The sequence below is a fragment of the Bufo gargarizans genome, unplaced genomic scaffold, assembly GCF_014858855.1.
Source record: "Bufo gargarizans isolate SCDJY-AF-19 unplaced genomic scaffold, ASM1485885v1 original_scaffold_1327_pilon, whole genome shotgun sequence".
Taxonomy (NCBI): Eukaryota; Metazoa; Chordata; class Amphibia; order Anura; family Bufonidae; genus Bufo; species Bufo gargarizans.
The window spans coordinates 109,581-135,284 of record NW_025334310.1 but is presented as its reverse complement, the minus strand read 5'-3'; the positions used below and the strand labels follow the sequence as shown (position 1 = coordinate 135,284).

At 46.8% G+C, this 25,704-nt stretch overlaps 1 protein-coding gene across 1 annotated transcript in view; it reads right to left on the bottom strand.

Annotated features, from left to right (window-relative positions):
* Positions 1-17,843: 17,843 nt before the first annotated feature.
* LOC122923184 (uromodulin-like) overlaps positions 17,844-25,704 on the bottom strand; it is a 64,254-nt gene continuing 56,393 nt past the window's right edge. The window contains exons 17-18 of the mRNA XM_044273918.1: positions 18,446-18,469; positions 17,844-18,062 (exon numbers count right to left, since the gene is read on the bottom strand). Of these exons, the coding sequence (XP_044129853.1) occupies positions 17,844-18,062; positions 18,446-18,469 (243 nt within the window). The remainder of the gene's footprint in view (positions 18,063-18,445; positions 18,470-25,704) is intronic.

The following is a 25,704-nucleotide window of genomic DNA, read 5'->3' as shown; positions in this document are numbered from 1 at the left end:
TGTGGTCACTGGCTAGTGGCTAGGCCTCCACTCATACCGTTACAGGGTGTCATTCACTCAAATACCTTGCAGATAAAAAAATTATATTAAAAAAATTTCTGTGATATAATCACATTTGCAAATTGCAAGCCCGTGTGTGTCAGGCCAACACAGACTGTATTGTGGCCACTGGCTAGTGGCTAGGCCTCAACTCATACCGTTACAGGGTGTCATTCACTCAAATACCTTGCAGATAAAAAAAATTATATTAAAAAAAATTCTGTGATATAATCACATTTGCAAATTGCAAGCCCGTGTGTGTCAGGCCCACACAGACTGTATTGTGGCCACTGGCTAGTGGCTAGGCCTCCACTCATACCGTTACAGGGTGTCATTCACTCAAATACCTTGCAGATAAAAAAAATTATATTAAAAATTTTTCTGTGATATTATCACTTTTGCAAATTGCAAGCCCGTGTGTGTCAGGCCCACACAGACTGTACTGTGCCCACTGCCCACAACTTATATAGGGTGGCACAGTACCTTGCACGCATAAACCACTTATCTAAAAAAAATGTCAGGCAGCGGCAGGCCACCCCGCAGGGGCCGTCGTGGTCGTGGTGCTCTGATTTCCACTGGCCCTGGAATAATGCCCAGTGTTCAGAGGCCACGTACCCTGAACCCAAAAAATTCTGAGAAAATAGTTGACTGGCTTACACAGGACACCCAATCTTCAACAGCTTCCGCTAAGAACCTTGACGCACCATCCTCCTCCAGCTCAGCTTTGGTCACCTGCTCTCAAGTTACCATTCTCCCGCCCGCCGCCACCACCACCACTACCACCACAGCCGCTTCACTTGATCCCTCAGAGGAGTTATTTACACATCAGTTGGATGAAATTAGTGATGCGCAACCATTATTGCCAGGGGATGTAGATAACAGGGATATGTCTCAGTCAGGCAGCATTACACATATGGACGTACAGTGTGATGATGATGTTGTACCCACTGCTGCTTCCTTTGCTGAGGTGTCAGATACAAGTGAAGTGGTTGATGATGACGATGTGTCCGTGGATGCCACATGGGTGCCTGCTCGAATAGAAGAAGAGGGGGAAAGTTCAGAAGGGGAGACAGAGAGAAGGAGGAGACGAGTTGGAAGCAGGGGGAGGTCGTCGCAAGGAGCTAGTGGCACAGTCAGACAGCACGCCAATTAACGCATGCTGTTGCCACCACCAGAATGCCGTCATTGCAAAGCTCAGCAGTGTGGCATTTTTTTTGTGTGTCTGCCTCTGACAACAGCGATGCCATTTGCAACCTGTACCAAAAGAAACTGAGTCGTGGGAAATCCAACACCCACCTAGGTACAACTGCTTTGCGAAGGCACATGATCGCACATCACAAACGCCTATGAGATCAACACATGATGACGAGTAGAAGCAGCACACAAGCTCAAAGCCACCATCCTCCTCCTGGTCCAACATCTTCAGCCACGTCAACCACTGCTGTCCTCCTTGCCCTCTCTCAACCACCCGCCACTCCGCCTCTCACCTTCAGCAGTTCCATCTCATCTGCCCACAGTCAGGTGTCTGTAAAGGAAATGTTTGAGCGTAAGAAACCAATGTCACAGAGTCACCCCCTTGCCCGGCGTCTGACAGCTGGCTTGACGGAACTCTTAGCCCACCAGCTTTTACCATACCAGCTGGTGGAGTCTGAGGCCTTCAAAAAATTTGTCGCTATTGGGACACCACAGTGGAAGGTACCCGGCCTAAATTTTTTTTCACAAAAGGCAATCCCTGATATGGGACGTAACAGGGATTAAACTGATGAGAATAGTACTACAGAAAATTCCACTCATATCGGGTGTGACAGTAAATTGCACGGCGCAGACGCAGTGACCGTGGCGTGGATTCAAACAAAGGGGAGGGAGCCAGCGTTTTTTTAACCATCTCCCCATTCGAAAAATCAATTCAATTCACCCTTCGGGGACCCTTGGTGTTGTACGTGGCTGGGTGGAGGAAGAAACCATCAATGACATCAACGGGACATGGCTAGCTTGGTATCCAACCTTGTGCAAGTGGGAAGTTTGCTGTTGGGCAAATGTTTGCGGTGCATTAAAAGGGGAGTTTGGTCTGTCAATGTCTGTGAAGCGGGCGTAACCCTTACACTACCTGATCGATACAACATCATACCTGATCGTATACACACACTGGATGTTTTAAACCACGTTGTTCAAAAAAATTTAGGATTGTTAGGTGATTTATGCTCTTTATGGATTAAAATCCAACTCTGAGTCAACTATGTAATTTTCTATGGGAGTTTTGCCATGGATCCCCCTCCGGCATGCCACAGTCCAGGTGTTAGTTCCCTTGAAACAACTTTTCCATCACTACTGTGGCTAGAAAGAGTCCCTGTGGGTTTTAAAATTCGCCTGCCTATTGAAGTCAATGGCGGTTCGCCCGGTTCGCCCGTTCGCGAACATTTGCAGAAATTCGCGTTCGCCGTTCGCGAACGGAAAATTTTATGTTCGCGACATCTCTACTTAGCAAATACATTATCATCAAAATCATTTGTGCCTGTCCACCACTAGAAGGTGACATCTTTTGGATGGGAACCTACATTAAAAGCTACCTCTTTTAGTGCCAACAGATATCCAGTGAATTTACGGAAGACAGTTTCCACATATACACTGAACCCGCTCTGTATTTTTGCCTTCTCTGGTGGCAGCAGAGTGCCAATGAATACAGGGAGAACAGGCTTCAGCTTTATACTACACTAATTAAAATAAGCCAGTTTTAAAACATTGTGTATTTCAAATTCACTGCCTGGGCAAAATAATAACTTAAAATGTGGAGTACCCCCCCCCCCACCTTTAAAGTCAAGGCAGATATTCCCTACGACACAGGAGCGCAACACCGAAGTGCCAAATGTTGGAAGAAAGGGAACAACCCTATATTGGCTGGTGGATCAACCGTGTGTCACCAGCGGTGGTGCCCTAAACCTTGCACTATTCAGGTGTGTCCTTGGTGTGTCAGGTCCAAAAATCATATGTGTCGTCCTGTGTCAACACTCCCAGATTAATGTGAAAGGACCGATCAAAATTCAACAAATTAACAGGGGACCTAAAGAAACCCAAATAACACATCAGCAGGGTTTTCAGTGCCTATGAATTATTCATCACTGCGACTGGCACGGCATTCTTTAGTACAGGCAGGGCTCCATGTAGGTAGCCCATTTATCAGCCTGACACCAGCATGGAAAAAACCTCCATGGATGTGTTGCTATTTGTAAGGTCCCTTACCTATCTGCCTTGATTTATTTATTATTTTGCTTTCTAGAGTCTCGCTCAGGCAGGGAATTATATATATTACTGAGACGTCTACCTATGTATCCTTGTTTCGTGATAATTGTACATTTCAAACTAACACATGCCAAATATTGAACAAAAAGACATAGACAAAAGCATTTTTCCATTGTCAGGATAGTGTTTATTCACAATGATTGTGTTTTCACTAAAATATATGTTGCTTGATTATAATTGCATGTAATCATACTGAATGCTGACTGCTGAGCAAGCAGGTAATCAAATTACATTTTACATCAAACAATTATGACAATGTACCCTCCCCTGAGCTGCCGACTTGAAATAAATCTAGTAGAGCAATAGGAGCACTGAATGGGAATCCATGTGTGGTGCAGGATTGGTTCTAACTCTGTTACAAAGAGTGTCATGCACTAAATCATGTCCGATTTTCATTATACACTACATTAATCATGGGATATCCCCTTTAGAAGACAAAAAGAAAGGTTCCTGACAGCAACAAGAAAACCACTGCCAAGCTCGACACCATGGAGCCTGATCCTACAGAAAAAAAGAAAAAAATACAAAGTTAGCAGGTACTGTGAACACTATATTCTGTGCAACGCGACGTACAGGAGTTCCAATAACCGTGCTAATATACCGTAATGCATACCACATACCATAACAAGTCATGTCACATAGCAGGGTATGTCTACTTCATATTAATATTTTTATTAATAAATACATTTATTTAGGTTTTACAGTAGTTTTTATAAAGCACTGCTCAGGTAGATCTGTCTATAGTACCACATAAGGCAACAGTGGGACAATGGTGCAGTGTCACATCTGATGATATTACTGCACTGGGCCTGTTATATTTCTATATTTCCTCCCCTGAGGTAGAAAGATGCGAAACGCACATCAAGGTCTGAGTCACACTGGTCAGTATAATTAAAAAATAACAAAACTTTTTTTTAATGTTTTAAAAAAAATTGTTTTATTATGTATTCCCTAATAAATTGTGTTTTAGATCGATTGCACTAGGCACTTTAAATACTTATTTGCTTAAGGAGGTTTGAGCCATAATCAGTTAGTGTTATTCCCTTATGAATTTTGTACTATATGTTTTGCACTGGCCACTTTTGAATATGTATTTATTTAATCTGTTGGGAATTAGATTATGTATGAGGTGTAGTATAGGTCTGCTCCTAGTTCATTGACGGGATCTCTTTTCGGAGTGTTACACGTCCATTGTGGTTCTATTCTTTTGCATATGTATGCCGCTACTACAGACTTTTTAACATTATCTGGGATGAATTAATAAAATATATATTTAGATTAATTGTGTACTGATGGCGGCGGCGGTCCCTCGTTACTCAGTCCCCAGCCGCCACTATTTTTCCCGGTGTGCCGTCCCCGCCTTACACCAACATATGTCCCGTAACATAACCCGTGCCCTGACCAACACAGTTATTAGGAAGGTCCACTTATTGGGAAGGTACATTTCCCTGACGGCACACTGGGTGAACGTTGTGGAGGCCGGGAGCGAGTCGTACCCTGGGATGGCACAGGTGCTACCGATAGCAAGGATTGCAGGCCCTACTTCCATCAGGATTAACGCCACCACCTGTATTAGTGGCTGCAAACCCACCTTCACCTCCTCCTCCACTTCCACCTCTGAATTCTAATCTTGCAGCACCAGTCAGCCATCAATCAGGAGCTGGAAGCAGTGCAGCACTGCAGTGGGGAAGGGGCAACAGGCCGTACTGAAACTAATTTGCTTAGGTGACAAACAGCACACCACCACAGGGCTGTGGCAGGGTATAAGGGACCAGACTGAGCTGTGGCTCTCGTCACTCAACCTATAACCAGGCATGGTTGTGTCTGATAATGGTTGTAACTTGGTGGCGGCTTTGGAGCTTGGCAAGCTAACACACATACCATGCCTAGCCCACATGTCAACTTAGTGGTTCAGTGGTTTCTCAAAACCTACCCCAATTTGCCTGAGCTACTGGTGAAGGTGCGCCGCATGTGTGCCTATTTCCGAAAGTCATCTACAGCCGCCGCCAGTCTGGCAATGCTGCAGCAGAGCTTGAAATTGCCAGCTCACCGACTGTTGTGCGACATGAGCACGCTCTGGAATTCCACATTCCACATGTTGGCCAGGCTTTGTGAGCAGCAAGGGGCAGTAGTGCAATACCAGCTGCAACATGGTCGTCGCCTTTCCAGTCAGCTCCGCTCTTCACAAGCGACGAGTGGGCATGGATGTCTGACCTCTGTGAGGTTTTACGCAACTTTGAGGAATCAACACAGATGGTAAGCGGCGATAACGCTATTATCAACATCATTCTACTTCTGTGTCTACTGAAATACCTGCTGCTCACAATGTAGGCGGAAGCTTTGCATGTGGAAGAGGTGGAAATGGGGGAAGACAGTACACAGGGTGATAGCCAGACCACCCTCAGTTTGTCTTCTCAGCACAAATAAGATGATGATTAGGAGGAGGAGCAGGAGACGGTTGCCTCCGATACAGAGGGTAGTACCCATAGCAGGTTTATTCCATCTGTTCAGCGTGGATGGGCCAAAGAGGAGGAAGAGGATGAATAAATTGAGAGTCATCCTCCTGATGAGGACAGCAAAGTCTTGTCTGTTAGGGCTTCTCTACTCCACCAGAGGAAAGCGGCTAAATATAAAGTCACTTTAAATGTGTATTTTATGGTGTATTGAATAAACTGTATTCCCATGCACCCCTTCCACCACAAAACAGGGTATATGGTTTAATCTTTCTTTTCTCGTCCTCCTCCATCATATCAACATGCTTATTATGCTGCCCTCGCTACTAATGTTTTAGAGGGTCAGCTCAGCAGCAGACCCTCACCCCTAATGTTTTAGAGGGTCACCAGCAGGCCCTCGCCCATAATGTTTTAGATGGTAGGCTCAGCAGCAGGCCCTCGCCCCTAATGTTTTAGAGAGACAGCTCAGCAGCAGACCCTCACCCCTAATGTTTTAGATGGTTAGATCAGCATCAGACCCTAACCCCTAATTTTTTAGATGGTCAGATCAGTAGCAGACCCTCATCCCTCATTTTTAAGATGGTCAGATCAGCAGCAGGCCCTTGTTTCTAATGATTTAGATGGTCAGCAGCAGACCCTTACCCCTAATGTTTCAGAAAATCAGATCAGCAGCAGACCCTCAGCCCTAATGTTTTAGATGGTCAGCTTAGCAGCAAACCCTCACCGGTAATGTTTTAGATGGTCAGATCAGCAACAGACCCTCACCCCTAATTCTTTGGATGGCCAGATCAGCAGCAGACCCTCACCCCTAATTTTTTAGATGGTCAGATCAGCAGCAGACCCTCACCCGTATATTTTTAGATGGTCAGATCAGCAGCAGGGCCTCGTCCCTAATGTTTTTGAGGGTCACCAGCAGGCCATCAATCATAATTTTTCAAGAGTGCGTGATGCCCTCCTTTATGTATAATAAAGGGTGTATTGGAGTGCCGGTTCCTTGTAATTTTTGGCAGCTCTTTCACTTAGTGCATAGGCTTTATGAGTAGAGTTGAGCGAACACCTGGATGTTCGGGTTCGAGAAGTTCGGCCGAACATCCCGGAAATGTTCGGGTTCGGGATCCGAACCCGATCCGAACTTCGTCCCGAACCCGAACCCCATTGAAGTCAATGGGGACCCGAACTTTTCGGCACTAAAAAGGCTGTAAAACAGCCCAGGAAAGAGCTAGAGGGCTGCAAAAGGCAGCAACATGTAGGTAAATCCCCTGCAAACAAATGTGGATAGGGAAATGAATTAAAATAAAAATTAAATAAATAAAAATTAACCAAAATCAATTGGAGAGAGGTCCCATAGCAGAGAATCTGGCTTCACGTAACCCACCACTGTAAGAGTCCATTTTCATAAATTTAGGCCCAGCACCCAGGCAGAGGAGAGAGGTCCCGTAACAGAGAATCTGGCTTCATGTCAGCAGAGAATTAGTCTGCATGTCATAGCAGAGAATGAGGCTTCACGTCAGCCACCACTGCAACAGTCCATTGGCATATATTTAGGCCCAGCACCCAGGCAGAGGAGGGAGGTCCCGTAACAGAGAATCTGGCTTCATGTCAGCAGAGAATCAGTCTGCATGTCATAGCAGAGAATGAGGCTTCACGTCAGCCACCACTGCAACAGTCCATTGGCATATATTTAGGCCCAGCACCCAGGCAGAGGAGGGAGGTCCCGTAACAGAGAATCTGGCTTCATGTCAGCAGAGAATCAGTCTGCATGTCATAGCAGAGAATGAGGCTTCACGTCAGCCACCACTGCAACAGTCCATTGGCATATATTTAGGCCCAGCACACACCCAGGCAGAGGAGGGAGGTCCCGTAACAGAGAATCTGTCTTCATGTCAGCAGAGAATCAGTCTGCATGTCATAGCAGAGAATGAGGCTTCACGTCAGCCACCACTGCAACAGTCCATTGGCATATATTTAGGCCCAGCACACACACAGGCAGAGGAGAGAGGTCCCGTAACAGAGAATCTGTCTTCATGTCAGCAGAGAATTAGTCTGCATGTCATAGCAGAGAATGAGGCTTCACGTCAGCCACCACTGCAACAGTCCATTGGCATATATTTAGGCCCAGCACCCAGGCAGAGGAGGGAGGTCCCGTAACAGAGAATCTGTCTTCATGTCAGCAGAGAATCAGTCTGCATGTCATAGCAGAGAATGAGGCTTCACGTCAGCCACCACTGCAACAGTCCATTGGCATATATTTAGGCCCAGCACACACACAGGCAGAGGAGAGAGGTCCCGTAACAGAGAATCTGGCTTCATGTCAGCAGAGAATCAGTCTGCATGTCATAGCAGAGAATGAGGCTTCACGTCAGCCACCACTGCAACAGTCCATTGGCATATATTTAGGCCCAGCACCCAGGCAGAGGAGGGAGGTCTCGTAACAGAGAATCTGGCTTCATGTCAGCAGAGAATCAGTCTGCATGTCATAGCAGAGAATGAGGCTTCACGTCAGCCACCACTGCAACAGTCCATTGGCATATATTTAGGCCCAGCACACACACAGGCAGAGGAGAGAGGTCCCGTAACAGAGAATCTGTCTTCATGTCAGCAGGGAATTAGTCTGCATGTCATAGCAGAGAATGAGGCTTCACGTCAGCCACCACTGCAACAGTCCATTGGCATATATTTAGGCCCAGCACCCAGGCAGAGGAGGGAGGTCCCGTGACAGAGAATCTGTCTTCATGTCAGCAGAGAATCAGTCTGCATGTCATAGCAGAGAATGAGGCTTCACGTCAGCCACCACTGCAACAGTCCATTGGCATATATTTAGGCCCAGCACCCAGGCAGAGGAGGGAGGTCTCGTAACAGAGAATCTGGCTTCATGTCAGCAGAGAATCAGTCTGCATGTCATAGCAGAGAATGAGGCTTCACGTCAGCCACCACTGCAACAGTCCATTGGCATATATTTAGGCCCAGCACCCAGGCAGAGGAGGGAGGTCCCGTAACAGAGAATCTGGCTTCATGTCAGCAGAGAATCAGTCTGCATGTCATAGCAGAGAATGAGGCTTCACGTCAGCCACCACTGCAACAGTCCATTGGCATATATTTAGGCCCAGCACCCAGGCAGAGGAGGGAGGTCTCGTAACAGAGAATCTGGCTTCATGTCAGCAGAGAATCAGTCTGCATGTCATAGCAGAGAATGAGGCTTCACGTCAGCCACCACTGCAACAGTCCATTGGCATATATTTAGGCCCAGCACACACAGGCAGAGGAGAGAGGTCCCGTAACAGAGAATCTGTCTTCATGTCAGCAGAGAATTAGTCTGCATGTCATAGCAGAGAATGAGGCTTCACGTCAGCCACCACTGCAACAGTCCATTGGCATATATTTAGGCCCAGCACCCAGGCAGAGGAGGGAGGTCCCGTAACAGAGAATCTGTCTTCATGTCAGCAGAGAATCAGTCTGCATGTCATAGCAGAGAATGAGGCTTCACGTCAGCCACCACTGCAACAGTCCATTGGCATATATTTAGGCCCAGCACACACACAGGCAGAGGAGAGAGGTCCCGTAACAGAGAATCTGGCTTCATGTCAGCAGAGAATCAGTCTGCATGTCATAGCAGAGAATGAGGCTTCACGTCAGCCACCACTGCAACAGTCCATTGGTATATATTTAGGCCCAGCACCCAGGCAGAGGAGGGAGGTCTCGTAACAGAGAATCTGGCTTCATGTCAGCAGAGAATCAGTCTGCATGTCATAGCAGAGAATGAGGCTTCACGTCAGCCACCACTGCAACAGTCCATTGGCATATATTTAGGCCCAGCACACAGGCAGAGGAGAGAGGTCCCGTAACAGACAATCTGGCTTCATGTCAGCAGAGAATCATTCTGCATGTCATAGCAGAGAATCAGGCTTCACGTCACCCAACATTGGAACAGTCCATTGGCATATATTTAGGCCCCGGCACCCAGACACAGGAGAGGTTCATTCAACTTTGGGTAGCCTCGCAATATAATGGTAAAATGAAAATAAAAATAGGATTGAATGAGGAAGTGCCCTGGAGTCCAATAATATATGGTTAAGGGGAGGTAGTTAATGTCTAATCTGGACAAGGGACGGACAGATCCTGTGGGATCCATGCCTGGTTCATTTTTATGAACGTCAGCTTGTCCACATTGGCTGTAGACAGGCGGCTGCGTTTGTCTGTAATGACGCCCCCTGCCGTGCTGAATACACGTTCAGACAAAACGCTGGCCGCCGGGCAGGCCAGCACCTCCAAGGCATAAAAGGCTAGCTCTGGCCACGTGGACAATTTAGAGACCCAGAAGTTGAATGGGGCCGAACCATCAGTCAGTACGTGGAGGGGTGTGCACATGTACTGTTCCACCATGTTAGTGAAATGTTGCCTCCTGCTAACACGTTGCGTATCAGGTGGTGGTGCAGTTAGCTGTGGCGTGTTGACAAAAGTTTTCCACATCTCTGCCATGCTAACCCTGCCCTCAAAGGAGCTGGCATTGACACAGCTGCCTTGGCGACCTCTTGCTCCTCCTCTGCCTTGGCCTTGGGCTTCCACTTGTTCCCCTGTGACATTTGGGAATGCTCTCAGTAGCGCGTCTACCAACGTGCGCTTGTACTCGCGCATCTTCCTATCACGCTCCAGTGCAGGAAGTAAGGTGGGCACATTGTCTTTGTAGCGTGGATCCAGCAGGGTGGCAACCCAGTAGTCCGCACAGGTTAAAATGTGGGCAACTCTGCTGTCGTTGCGCAGGCACTGCAGCATGTAGTCGCTCATGTGTGCCAGGCTGCCCAGGGGTAAGGACAAGCTGTCCTCTGTGGGAGGCGTATCGTCATCGTCCTGCCTTTCCCCCCAGCCACGCACCAGTGATGGACCCGAGCTGCGTTGGGTGCCACCCCGCTGTGACCATGCTTCATCCTCATCCTCCTCCACCTCCTCCTCATCCTCGTCCTCCTCGTCCTCCAGTAGTGGGCCCTGTCTGGCCACATTTGTACCTGGCCTCTGCTGTTGCCAAAAACCTCCCTCTGAGTCACTTCGAAGAGACTGGCCTGAAAGTGCTAAAAATGACCCCTCTTCCTCCTCCTCCTCCTCCTCCTCCTCCTGGGCCACCTCCTCTTGCATCATCGCCCTAAGTGTTTTCTCAAGGAGACATAGAAGTGGTATTGTAACGCTGATAACGGCGTCATCGCCACTGGCCATGTTGGTGGAGTACTCGAAACAGCGCAACAGGGCACACAGGTCTCGCATGGAGGCCCAGTCATTGGTGGTGAAGTGGTGCTGTTCTGTAGTGCGACTGACCCGTGCGTGCTGCAGCTGAAACTCCACTATGGCCTGCTGCTGCTCGCACAGTCTGTCCAGCATGTGCAAGGTGGAGTTCCACCTGGTGGGCACGTCGCATATGAGGCGGTGAGCGGGAAGGCCGAAGTTACGCTGTAGCGCAGACAGGCGAGCAGCAGCAGGATGTGAACGCCGGAAGCGCGAACAGACGGCCCGCACTTTATGCAGCAGCTCTGACATGTCGGGGTAGTTGTGAATGAACTTCTGCACCACCAAATTCAGCACATGCGCCAAGCAAGGGATGTGCGTCAAATTGGCTAGTCCCAGAGCTGCAACGAGATTTCGCCCATTATCGCACACCACCAGGCCGGGCTTGAGGCTCACCGGCAGCAACCACTCGTCGGTCTGTTGTTCTATACCCCGCCACAACTCCTGTGCGGTGTGGGGCCTGTCCCCCAAACATATGAGTTTCAGAATGGCCTGCTGACGTTTACCCCGGGCTGTGCTGAAGTTGGTGGTGAAGGTGTGTGGCTGACTGGATGAGCAGGTGGAAGAAGAGGAGGAGGAAGCCGAGAAGGAGGAGGTGGCAACAGGAGGCAAAGAATGTTGCCCTGCGATCCTTGGCGGCGGAAGGACGTGCGCCAAACAGCTCTCCGCCTGGGGCCCAGCTGCCACTACATTTACCCAGTGTGCAGTTAGGGAGATATAGCGTCCCTGGCCGTGCTTACTGGTCCACGTATCTGTGGTTAGGTGGACCTTGCCACAGATGGCGTTGCGCAGTGCACACTTGATTTTATCGGATACTTGGTTGTGCAGGGAAGGCACGGCTCTCTTGGAGAAGTAGTGGCGGCTGGGAACAACATACTGTGGGACAGCAAGCGACATGAGCTGTTTGAAGCTGTCTGTGTCCACCAGCCTAAATGACAGCATTTCATAGGCCAGTAGTTTAGAAATGCTGGCATTCAGGGCCAGGGATCGAGGGTGGCTAGGTGGGAATTTACGCTTTCTCTCAAATGTTTGTGAGATGGAGAGCTGAACGCTGCCGTGTGACATGGTTGAGACGCTTGGTGACGGAGGTGGTGGTGGTGGTGTTGGTGGTACATCCCCTGTTTGCTGGGCGGCAGGTGCCAACGTTCCTCCAGAGGCGGAGGAAGAGGCCGAGGCGGCAGCAGCAGAGAGGCCGGCAGCAGCAGAAGAGGTAGCAGGGGGAGCCTGAGTGACTTCCTTGGTTTTAAGGTGTTTACTCCACTGCAGTTCATGCTTTGCATGCAGGTGCCTGGTCATGCAGGTTGTGCTCAGGTTCAGAACGTTAATGCCTCGCTTAAGGCTCTGATGGCACAGCGTGCAAACCACTCGGGTCTTGTCGTCAGCACATTGTTTGAAGAAGTGCCATGCCAGGGAACTCCTTGAAGCTGCCTTTGGGGTGCTCGGTCCCAGATGGCGGCGGGCAGTAGCAGGCGGAGTCTCTTGGCGGCGGGTGTTCTGCTTTTGCCCACTGCTCCCTCTTTTGCTACGCTGTTGGCTCGGTCTCACCACTGCCTCTTCCTCCGAACTGTGAAAGTCAGTGGCACGACCTTCATTCCATGTGGGGTCTAGGACCTCATCATCCCCTGCATCGTCTTCCACCCAGTCTTGATCCCTGACCTCCTGTTCAGTCTGCACACTGCAGAAAGACGCAGCAGTTGGCACCTGTGTTTCGTCATCATCAGAGACATGCTGAGGTGGTATTCCCATGTCCTCATCATCAGGAAACATAAGTGGTTGTGCGTCAGTGCATTCTATATCTTTCACCGCTGGGGAAGGGCTAGGTGGATGCCCTTGGGAAACCCTGCCAGCGGAGTCTTCAAACAGCATAAGAGACTGCTGCATAACTTGAGGCTGAGACAGTTTCCCTGGTATGCATGGGGGTGATGTGACAGACTGATGGGGTTGGTTTTCAGGCGCCATCTGTGCGCTTTCTGCAGAAGACTGGGTGGGAGATAATGTGAACGTGCTGGATCCACTGTCGGCCACCCAATTGACTAATGCCTGTACCTGCTCAGGCCTTACCATCCTTAGAACGGCATTGGGCCCCACCATATATCGCTGTAAATTCTGGCGGCTACTGGGACCTGAGGTAGTTGGTACACTAGGACGTGTGGATGTGGCAGAACGGCCACGTCCTCTCCCAGCACCAGAGGATCCACTAACACCACCACGACCATGTCCGCGTCCCTTACTAGATGTTTTCCTCATTGTTATCGTTCACCACAACAACAAAAATATTATTTGGCCCAATGTATTGTATTCAAATTCAGCTGGATATAAATTTGAGGCCTAGTATTTAGGCGCTGGGTGACAGGTATGGGTTTAGTGACAGAATTAGACTTGGAAATTCACAGTAGCGGGTGTGTGAAGTTATTCTGAATGACCCTATGTGCACCTTCAATATGATCTACCCTTTTAGGGCTAGATTTCAAATAGCTCTGATACAGCAGAAACCACTAAATTTTTAAATTGCTAAATTGGGAATTGTATTTCAACCCAGAACAAAAAATGTGCTTTGACGGACACTAAATAACTTTCCCAGCCACAACAGGACAGCGGTAACGAGAGATTTAGCGGGATATCAATTTGAGGCCTAGTATTTAGGCGCTGGGTGACAGGTATGGGTTTAGTGACAGAATTAGACTTGGAAATGCACAGTAGCGGGTGTGTGTGAAGTTATTCTGAATGACCCTATGTGCACCTTCAATATGATCTACCCTTTTAGGGATAGATTTCAAATAGCTCTGATATAGCAGAAACCACTAAATTATGAAATTGCTAAATTGGGAATTGTATTTCAACCCAGAACAAAAAATGTGCTTTGACGGACACTAAATAACTTTCCCAGCCACAACAGGACAGCGGTAACGAGAGATTTAGCAGGATATAAATTTGAGGCCTAGTATTTAGGCGCTGGGTGACAGGTATGGGTTTAGTGACAGAATTAGACTTGGAAATACACAGTAGCGGGTGTGTGTGAAGTTATTCTGAATGACCCAATGTGCACCTTGAATATTATATACCCTTTTAGGGATAGATTTCAAATAGCTCTGATATAGCAGAAACCACTAAATTATGAAATTGCTAAATTGGGAATTGTATTTCAACCCAGAACAAAAAATGTGCTTTGACGGACACTAAATAACTTTCCCAGCCACAACAGGACAGCGGTAACGAGAGATTTAGCAGGATATAAATTTGAGGCCTAGTATTTAGGCGCTGGGTGACAGGTATGGGTTTAGTGACAGAATTAGACTTGGAAATACACAGTAGCGGGTGTGTGTGAAGTTATTCTGAATGACCCAATGTGCACCTTGAATATTATATGCCCTTTTAGGGATAGATTTCAAATAGCTCTGATATAGCAGAAACCACTAAATTATGAAATTGCTAAATTGGGAATTGTATTTCAACCCAGAACAAAAAATGTGCTTTGACGGACACTAAATAACTTTCCCAGCCACAACAGGACAGCGGTAACGAGAGATTTAGCGGGATATATATTTGAGGCCTAGTATTTAGGCGCTGGGTGACCGGTATGGATTTAGCGACAGAATTAGACTTGGAAATGCACAGTAGCGGGTGTGTGTGAAGTTATTCTGAATGACCCTATGTGCACCTTGAATATTATATACCCTTTTAGAGATAGATTTCAAATAGCTCTGATATAGCAGGAACCACTAAATTATGAAATTGCTAAATTGGGAATTGTACTTCAACCCAGAACAAAAAATGTGCTTTGACGGACACTAAATAACTTTCCCAGCCACAACAGGACAGCGGTAACGAGAGATTTAGCGGGATATAAATTTGAGGCCTAGTATTTAGGCGCTGGGTGACCGGTATGGATTTAGCGACAGAATTAGACTTGGAAATGCACAGTAGCGTGTGTGTGAAGTTATTCTGAATGACCCTATGTGCACCTTGAATATTATATACCCTTTTAGGGATAGATTTCAAATAGCTCTGATATAGCAGGAACCACTAAATTATGAAATTGCTAAATTGGGAATTGTACTTCAACCCAGAACAAAAAATGTGCTTTGACGGACACTAAATAACTTTCCCAGCCACAACAGGACAGCGGTAACGAGAGATTTAGCGGGATATAAATTTGAGGCCTAGTATTTAGGCGCTGGGTGACCGGTATGGATTTAGTGACAGAATTAGACTGGGAGATGGCCAAAAAATAACCACACTATTGCTGGTTAAATGCACTTGGTGACGGGCGCAGCTTGCCCCTGATGTAGTATATGGCCAAAAAATGAACAGACTATTGCTGGTTAAATGCACTTGGTGTCACAGCTTGACGAACCACACTACTGAGGGTTAAATGCACTTGGTGACAGGCGCAGCTTGCCCCTGATGTAGTATATGGCCAAAAAATGAACAGACTATTTCTGGTTAAATGCACTTGGTGACGGGCGCAGCTTGCCCCTGATTTAGTATATGGCCAAAAAATGAACAGACTATTGCTGGTTAAATGCACTTGGTGTGATAGCTTGACCAACCACACTACTGAGGGTTAAATGCACTTGGTGACGGGCGCAGCTTGCCCCTGATGTAGTATATGGCCAAAAAATGAACAGACTATTGCTGGTTAAATGCACTTGGTGACGGGCGCAGCTTGCTCCTGATTTAGTATATGGCCAAAAAATGAACAGACTATTGCTGGTTAAATGCACTTGGTGTGATAGCTTGACCAACCACACTACTGAGGGTTAAATGCACTTGGTGACGGGCGCAGCTTGCCCCTGATGTAGTATATGGCCAAAAAATGAACAGACTATTGCTGGTTAAATGCACTTGGTGTCACAGCTTGACGAACCACACTACTGAGGGTTAAATGCACTTGGTGACGGGCGCAGCTTGCCCCTGATGTAGTATATGGCCAAAAAATAAACAGACTATTGCTGGTTAAATGCACTTGGTGTGACAGCTTCACCCTGATGTAGGCTTTAGCCAAAAAACAACCACACCATTGAGGGTTAAATGCACTTGGTGACAGGCGCAGCTTGCCCCTGATTTAGTATATGGCCAAAAAATGAACAGACTATTGCTGGTTAAATGCACTTGGTGTGATAGCTTGACCAACCACACTACTGAGGGTTAAATGCACTTGGTGACAGGCGCAGCTTGCCCCTGATGTAGTATATGGCCAAAAAATGAACAGACTATTGCTGGTTAAATGCACTTGGTGACGGGCGCAGCTTGCCCCTGATGTAGTATATGGCCAAAAAATGAACAGACTATTGCTGGTTAAATGCACTTGGTGTGATAGCTTGACCAACCACACTACTGAGGGTTAAATGCACTTGGTGACGGGCGCAGCTTGCCCCTGATGTAGTATATGGCCAAAAAATAAACAGACTATTGCTGGTTAAATGCACTTGGTGTGACAGCTTCACCCTGATGTAGGCTTTAGCCAAAAAACAACCACACCATTGAGGGTTAAATGCACTTGGTGACAGGCGCAGCTTGCCCCTGATTTAGTATATGGCCAAAAAATGAACAGACTATTGCTGGTTAAATGCACTTGGTGTGACAGCTTCACCCTGATGTAGGCTTTAGCCAAAAAACAACCACACCATTGAGGGTTAAATGCACTTGGTCGCAGCTTGGATGCACTTGGTCGCAGCACCGCACAAGACACAAAATGGCCGCCGATCACCCCAGAAAAAAGTGACTGACAAACGGTCTGGGCAGCCTAAAAACAGTGAGTGAGCATTTGAATTTCAGCAGCTCAATGATGCACAGCTGCAGATCGATCGATTAATCAAGTGAAGTCCTTTGGAGGAGTTAATCTGCCTAATCTCGCCCTACTGTCGCATCCGCAACCTCTCCCTACGCTAATCAGAGCAGAGTGACGGGCGGCGCTATGTGACTCCAGCTTAAATAGAGGCTGGGTCACATGGTGCTCTGGCCAATCACAGCCATGCCAATAGTAGGCATGGCTGTGACGGCCTCTTGGGGCAAGTAGTATGACGCTTGTTGATTGGCTGCTTTGCAGCCTTTCAGAAAGCGCCAAGAAAGCGTCACAAAAGCGCCAAGAAAGCGACGAACACCGAACCCGGACTTTTACGAAAATGTCCGGGTTCGGGTCCGTGTCACGGACACCCCAAAATTCGGTACGAACCCGAACTATACAGTTCGAGTTCGCTCATCCCTATTTATGAGTCCTAACTGAACAATTGGACCACAATGTGAATGAGGCCCTGCTTTATGTGATATGCAGGTTGTATCAGAGTGCCTCTTCCTTGTAATTTTTGGCAGTACTTGCATTTTATATACAAGTAAATATACAGGAAAGAATGTTTCCTAACAATTTTTCCTCTAAAATCGATTTTATCTTCGGTTTGGTCCGTATTATTGTCAGTCTGTAAAAGTGGCGTACTACTCGGACAACATCGTTCCCAGCAGCGACCTGGGAGTCCAAGATGCATCCAGACAACCTCCTCATGCTGTTCCTGAACCATTTCAGTGGTGTTTCCATCAATTTATGACCTTTTCCTATAAACTAGACACCCTCCACTCTTTAGAGCAGGGGGTGCCTGCTTTAATGCTTGGGTTCTCACATTCAATTCCATTGTGCTCGAGTGCTCTGTAGAGCACCCAAGCATCCCAAAGTGTTCTACTGGAACACCCAAGCACTTTGGTTCTCGATCAACACTAGTAGTCTTTAAATGTTCAAAGAGCCCGCAAACTTTAGCTGCACGCACAGTGCAGGAGAGGAGATCTGCAGCATTATCTGCGTCCAGAGATGTTGAATGTAGAGGCCGGGAAGTTGGAGCAGGAAGTATTGCCACATACACTAAAAACACTGCCCTTCAGATCCATACTTCTCTTCCCTGATATCAAGAAGCTCCTCCACATGTACAAGGAATCCCCGGCATTAAATATTGGTGACTCAAAAGTGGTGAATCTCCAGTTTTTAATATTTGGAGATTCCTTGTCCAAGTCATTCTAATTGAGAAAGCCAGTCAGATGAATAGCGAAACGTCTTTAATAGAAAATACATGTCCAGTTGCTCTGACTTTTTTGCTAGAAACACGGTAAAGATGGAGGATAAGTGGCTCTGCTCGTGACGGTGGATCAGAAGAACACCTTGAGGTGCCTCCTGCACAACCATTTAAGGTGAACACCCATCTGCCTACACTACCTCCTTTCCTCCAGGGATCCTCTCAATGTGTGCGTCTCTTTTATTTTACTGACTTTTTACTACTGATACACCATGACCTGGATGAATAAGAATCTACATAGACAGTTTCCTAGGGGGGATATTTTCCCTGCAGACAAGTTATTTTTTTTATCACTAATATTTTGACCATTAAGAATCAAGCCCTTACCTCCAATGACGTAGATAATATCACCTGCAGATACAAAGAAACACCATTAGAGAAAACACATCGATACAGAACAAGCCCTAACTCTGGATCCCAAAAATAAGTGTAAGTTCCAAGATAACAGGTAAAACAGCTGCAATGGAGATAAAATCTTATGAGATGTCCCACCTCAGAGGCAATTAAAGGTGACTGTGCACGATTGAAGAGGAGTATAAAAAAACTGAATGGGAGAGATTTATCAAAACCGGTGTAAAGTAGAACTGGATTAGTTGCCCATAGCCACCAATCAGATCCCATCTTTCACTTTTTTTTAGAGCTCCTTTGGAAAATGAAAAGAGTAATCTTGACTGCTATGGGCAACTAAGCCAGTTCTACTTTACACTAGTTGGATAATGTCTTTCTAAGTTCGGGTTCACATCATGGAAGCCATTGCAGTCTGTCATGTATTATTTTCCAGACTTTTTTCCGTCTAAAAAAATGGATCTCAGACAGAAATGGCTGAGACAGACGCAAAATACTATGCATAACGGATGCTCAAGATCCTTTTAGAATCCGTATTTATTACAGTATACTTTTTTTTTTTTTTACAGGATCCGCTTTTTTTCTTCACTAAGTTTTGCTGTGATGCTGCATATTTATTTGTTGTGCCTCTGCTGTGTGCACTTTTCCTCTGCATTATCATTGTACTATGACATCATTGTGCAATATTATACTTGAATAGGTTATATCAGTTGAATGGGTCTGCAATTCAGAAGGGGCAGTGCGGAACGGAGGCATGGAACCCCACGGAAGCACTATGGACTGCTTCCATGGGGTTTCTTTCCGTGCCTCCGCACCGCAAAAAAAAAAGAACATACATAGTAACATAGTTTAAAAGGCTGAAAAAAGACATCTGTCCATCCAGTTCAGCTTGTTATCCTCCAAGTTGATTCTATTTTTTCAGTGCGGATGGATCACGGACCCATTCAAGTTGAATGGGTCTGGATCCGTCTGCGGAATCCACATGGATAGTGCCCGTACATTGGGTACTGCAAATTGCGGTCCCCAATGCATGGAACAGCCAAGCAACGGCCGGGTGCATGAGGCCTTAATGTTACGTTATCATGTGTGTTATCTCTATGCAGTGACATCTCATTGTATCCCTGCACTATAACCTCACATTGTGCATTATTCCTGTGCTGGTTCCAATGAGTCTAGATTCTACAAATGGCACACTGATAATTAGGAAGCAGAAAAGTGAGATATTTCTTACAATGCAGAATCTGATTAACCATTGATGCCTTATAGTATCCAAGACAATATATAAACGATACAATAAACGTTGATTACCATATATTAATAATGCAAAAATCAAAAACATTAAAATATACAAACCTTTTCTAATGATAGGGCCCAAAGTCAAAGTGGCGTTAGTCGACACGGTATCGGAGGTGCTCATTGCCCTCACTCCATTGCAAGTCTAAAAGTAAAAGGATTCGATGCAAATGTTAAAGCTGCAACAGTCATTATTACTGTTAGATGATATCACCCAGACAATTCTTTCTCTAAAAACAGAGGAAATGTAGTCCTGCATAGGCCCTTCAAAACAATTGGTGTCCACTGTCCATGTAATACAGAACATGACCAGCCTAAGTTGACTCTTACTCAGTGGCTCTCCAGTTTCCATTGGGGTGGCCCAGTGGTGTTTATATGCCCGTGTGTAAGATAATTGTGAACAGAGCAGAAAGGATGTGAAGTGGAAGAGTTTAAAGCAGAGCATCTGTTCCCTTCTGTTCCAAGGGTCAGTGGTGGTCTGAGGCCTGGACTATTAGCAGTCATAACTGCTAATAATGTCTCTTAGAAACGTCAAAATTTGGTTTCATAGAAAATCTTACAGGATATGGACACCTTTAAGGCAATTTTTTATTATTGCAATTTACTCATTTTGGGCTAAAACTTATTATTATTTTTTCAATAGGTTTTTATTAAAGACAGTTCAGCCATTTCTGAGTTACAAGGGTTAAAAATTAATCAGTTTGCAGAATATCACTTCTCTGTCCAGTCAGCTGATGGCTCAAGTGAAGCCTTATCTCTGATCTCCTGACCTCATAAGTAGGGATGAGCGAACTCGAACTGTATAGTTCGGGTTCGTACCGAATTTTGGGGTGTCCGTGACACGGACCCGAACCCGGACATTTTCGTAAAAGTCCGGGTTCGGGTTCGGTGTTCGTCGCTTTCTTGGCGCTTTTGTGACGCTTTCTTGGCGCTTTTTGAAAGGCTGCAAAGCAGCCAATCAACAAGCGTCATACTACTTGCCCCAAGAGGCCGTCACAGCCATGCCTACTATTGGCATGGCTGTGATTGGCCAGAGCACCATGTGACCCAGCCTCTATTTAAGCTGGAGTCACATAGCGCCGCCCGTCACTCTGCTCTGATTAGCGTAGGGAGAGGTTGCAGCTGCGACAGTAGGGCGAGATTAGGCAGATTAACTCCTCCAAAGGACTTGATTAACTGATCGATCTGCAGCTGTGGATCATTGAGCTGCTGATCCTCAATTGCTCACTGTTTTTAGGCTGCCCAGACCGTTTGTCAGTCACATTTTTATGGGGTGATCGGCGGCCATTTTGTGTCTTGTGCGGTGCTGCGACCAAGTGCATCCAAGCTGCGACCAAGTGCATTTAACCCTCAATGGTGTGGTTGTTTTTTGGCTAAAGCCTACATCAGGGTGAAGCTGTCACACCAAGTGCATTTAACCAGCAATAGTCTGTTCATTTTTTGGCCATATACTAAATCAGGGGCAAGCTGCGCCTGTCACCAAGTGCATTTAACCCTCAATGGTGTGGTTGTTTTTTGGCTAAAGCCTACATCAGGGTGAAGCTGTCACACCAAGTGCATTTAACCAGCAATAGTCTGTTCATTTTTTGGCCATATACTAAATCAGGGGCAAGCTGCGCCTGTCACCAAGTGCATTTAACCCTCAATGGTGTGGTTGTTTTTTGGCTAAAGCCTACATCAGGGTGAAGCTGTCACACCAAGTGCATTTAACCAGCAATAGTCTGTTCATTTTTTGGCCATATACTAAATCAGGGGCAAGCTGCGCCTGTCACCAAGTGCATTTAACCCTCAATGGTGTGGTTGTTTTTTGGCTAAAGCCTACATCAGGGTGAAGCTGTCACACCAAGTGCATTTAACCAGCAATAGTCTGTTCATTTTTTGGCCATATACTACATCAGGGGCAAGCTGCGCCTGTCACCAAGTGCATTTAACCCTCAATGGTGTGGTTGTTTTTTGGCTAAAGCCTACATCAGGGTGAAGCTGTCACACCAAGTGCATTTAACCAGCAATAGTCTGTTCATTTTTTGGCCATATACTACATCAGGGGCAAGCTGCGCCTGTCACCAAGTGCATTTAACCCTCAATGGTGTGGTTGTTTTTTGGCTAAAGCCTACATCAGGGTGAAGCTGTCACACCAAGTGCATTTAACCAGCAATAGTCTGTTCATTTTTTGGCCATATACTACATCAGGGGCAAGCTGCGCCTGTCACCAAGTGCATTTAACCCTCAATGGTGTGGTTGTTTTTTGGCTAAAGCCTACATCAGGGTGAAGCTGTCACACCAAGTGCATTTAACCAGCAATAGTCTGTTCATTTTTTGGCCATATACTACATCAGGGGCAAGCTGCGCCTGTCACCAAGTGCATTTAACCCTCAATGGTGTGGTTGTTTTTTGGCTAAAGCCTACATCAGGGTGAAGCTGTCACACCAAGTGCATTTAACCAGCAATAGTCTGTTTATTTTTTGGCCATATACTACATCAGGGGCAAGCTGCGCCCGTCACCAAGTGCATTTAACCCTCAGTAGTGTGGTTGGTCAAGCTGTGACACCAAGTGCATTTAACCAGCAATAGTCTGTTCATTTTTTGGCCATATACTACATCAGGGGCAAGCTGCGCCCGTCACCAAGTGCATTTAACCAGCAATAGTGTGGTTATTTTTTGGCCATATCCCAGTCTAATTCTGTCACTAAATCCATACCGGTCACCCAGCGCCTAAATACTAGGCCTCAAATTTATATCCCGCTAAATCTCTCGTTACCGCTGTCCTGTTGTGGCTGGGAAAGTTATTTAGTGTCCGTCAAAGCACATTTTTTGTTCTGGGTTGAAGTACAATTCCCAATTTAGCAATTTCATAATTTAGTGGTTTCTGCTATATCAGAGCTATTTGAAATCTATCCCTAAAAGGGTAGATCATATTGAAGGTGCACATAGGGTCATTCAGAATAACTTCACACACACCCGCTACTGTGCATTTCCAAGTCTAATTCTGTCACTAAACCCATACCTGTCACCCAGCGCCTAAATACTAGGCCTCAAATTTATATCCCGCTAAATCTCTCGTTACCGCTGTCCTGTTGTGGCTGGGAAAGTTATTTAGTGTCCGTCAAAGCACATTTTTTGTTCTGGGTTGAAATACAATTCCCAATTTAGCAATTTCATAATTTAGTGGTTTCTGCTATATCAGAGCTATTTGAAATCTATCCCTAAAAGGGTAGATCATATTGAAGGTGCACATAGGGTCATTCAGAATAACTTCACACACACCCGCTACTGTGCATTTCCAAGTCTAATTCTGTCACTAAACCCATACCTGTCACCCAGCGCCTAAATACTAGGCCTCAAATTTATATCCCGCTAAATCTCTCGTTACCGCTGTCCTGTTGTGGCTGGGAAAGTTATTTAGTGTCCGTCAAAGCACATTTTTTGTTCTGGGTTGAAATACAATTCCCAATTTAGCAATTTCATAATTTAGTGGTTTCTGCTATATCAGAGCTATTTGAAATCTATCCCTAAAAGGGTATATAATATTCAAGGTGCACATAGGGTCATTCAGAATAACTTCACACACACACGCTACTGTGCATATCCCAGTCTAATTCTGTCACTAAATCCATACCTGTCACCCAGCGCCTAAATACTAGGCCTCAAATTTATATCCCGCTAAATCTCTCGTTACCGCTGTACTGTTGTTGCTGGGCAAGATATTTAGTGTCCGTCAAAGCACATTTTTTGTTCTGGGTTGAAATACAATTCCCAATTTAGCAATTTCATAATTTAGTGGTTCCTGCTATATCAGAGCTATTTGAAATCTATCCCAAAAAGGGTATATAATATTCAAGGTGCACATAGGGTCATTCAGAATAACTTCACACACACGCTACTGTGCATTTCCAAGTCTAATTCTGTTAGTAAATCCATACCGGTCACCCAGCGCCTAAATACTAGGCCTCAAATTTATATCCCGCTGAATTTGAATACAATACATTGGGCCAAATAATATATTTGTTGTTGTGGTGAACCATAACAATGAGAAAAACATCTAGTAAGGGACGCGGACGTGGACATGGTCGTGGTGGTGTTAGTGGACCCTCTGGTGCTGGGAGAGGACGTGGCCGTTCTGCCACATCCACACGTCCTAGTGTACCAACTACCTCAGGTCCCAGTAGCCGCCAGAATTTACAGCGATATATGGTGGGGCCCAATGCCGTTCTAAGGATGGTAAGGCCTGAGCAGGTACAGGCATTAGTCAATTGGGTGGCCGACAGTGGATCCAGCACGTTCACATTATCTCCCACCCAGTCTTCTGCAGAAAGCGCACAGATGGCGCCTAAAAACCAACCCCATCAGTCTGTCACATCACCCCCATGCATACCAGGGAAACTGTCTCAGCCTCAAGTTATGCAGCAGTCTCTTATGCTGTTTGAAGACTCCGCTGGCAGGGTTTCCCAAGGGCATCTACCTAGCCCTTCCCCAGCGGTGAAAGACATAGAATGCACTGACGCACAACCACTTATGTTTCCTGATGATGAGGACATGGGAATACCACCTCAGCATGTCTCTGATGATGACGAAACACAGGTGCCAACTGCTGCGTCTTTCTGCAGTGTGCAGACTGAACAGGAGGTCAGGGATCAAGACTGGGTGGAAGACGATGCAGGGGACGATGAGGTCCTAGACCCCACATGGAATGAAGGTCGTGCCACTGACTTTCACAGTTCGGAGGAAGAGGCAGTGGTGAGACCGAGCCAACAGCGTAGCAAAAGAGGGAGCAGTGGGCAAAAGCAGAACACCCGCCGCCAAGAGACTCCGCCTGCTACTGACCGCCGCCATCTGGGACCGAGCACCCCAAAGGCAGCTTCAAGGAGTTCCCTGGCATGGCACTTCTTCAAACAATGTGCTGACGACAAGACCCGAGTGGTTTGCACGCTGTGCCATCAGAGCCTGAAGCGAGGCATTAACGTTCTGAACCTGAGCACAACCTGCATGACCAGGCACCTGCATGCAAAGCATGAACTGCAGTGGAGTAAACACCTTAAAACCAAGGAAGTCACTCAGGCTCCCCCTGCTACCTCTTCTGCTGCTGCCGCCTCGGCCTATTCTGCTGCTGCCGCCTCGGCCTCTTCCTCCGCCTCTGGAGGAACGTTGGCACCTGCCGCCCAGCAAACAGGGGATGTACCACCAACACCACCACCACCACCTCCGTCACCAAGCGTCTCAACCATGTCACACGCCAGCGTTCAGCTCTCCATCTCACAAACATTTGATAGAAAGCGTAAATTCCCACCTAGCCACCCTCGATCCCTGGCCCTGAATGCCAGCATTTCTAAACTACTGGCCTATGAAATGCTGTCATTTAGGCTGGTGGACACAGACAGCTTCAAACAGCTCATGTCGCTTGCTGTCCCACAGTATGTTGTTCCCAGCCGGCACTACTTCTCCAAGAGAGCCGTGCCTTCCCTGCACAACCAAGTATCCGATAAAATCAAGTGTGCACTGCGCAACGCCATCTGTAGCAAGGTCCACCTAACCACAGATACGTGGACCAGTAAGCACGGCCAGGGACGCTATATCTCCCTAACTGCACACTGGGTAAATGTAGTGGCAGCTGGGCCCCAGGCGGAGAGCTGTTTGGCGCACGTCCTTCCGCCGCCAAGGATCGCAGGGCAACATTCTTTGCCTCCTGTTGCCACCTCCTCCTTCTCGGCTTCCTCCTCCTCTTCTTCCACCTGCTCATCCAGTCAGCCACACACCTTCACCACCAACTTCAGCACAGCCCGGGGTAAACGTCAGCAGGCCATTCTGAAACTCATATGTTTGGGGGACAGGCCCCACACCGCACAGGAGTTGTGGCGGGGTATTGAACAACAGACCGACGAGTGGTTGCTGCCGGTGAGCCTCAAGCCCGGCCTGGTGGTGTGTGATAATGGGCGATATCTCGTTGCAGCTCT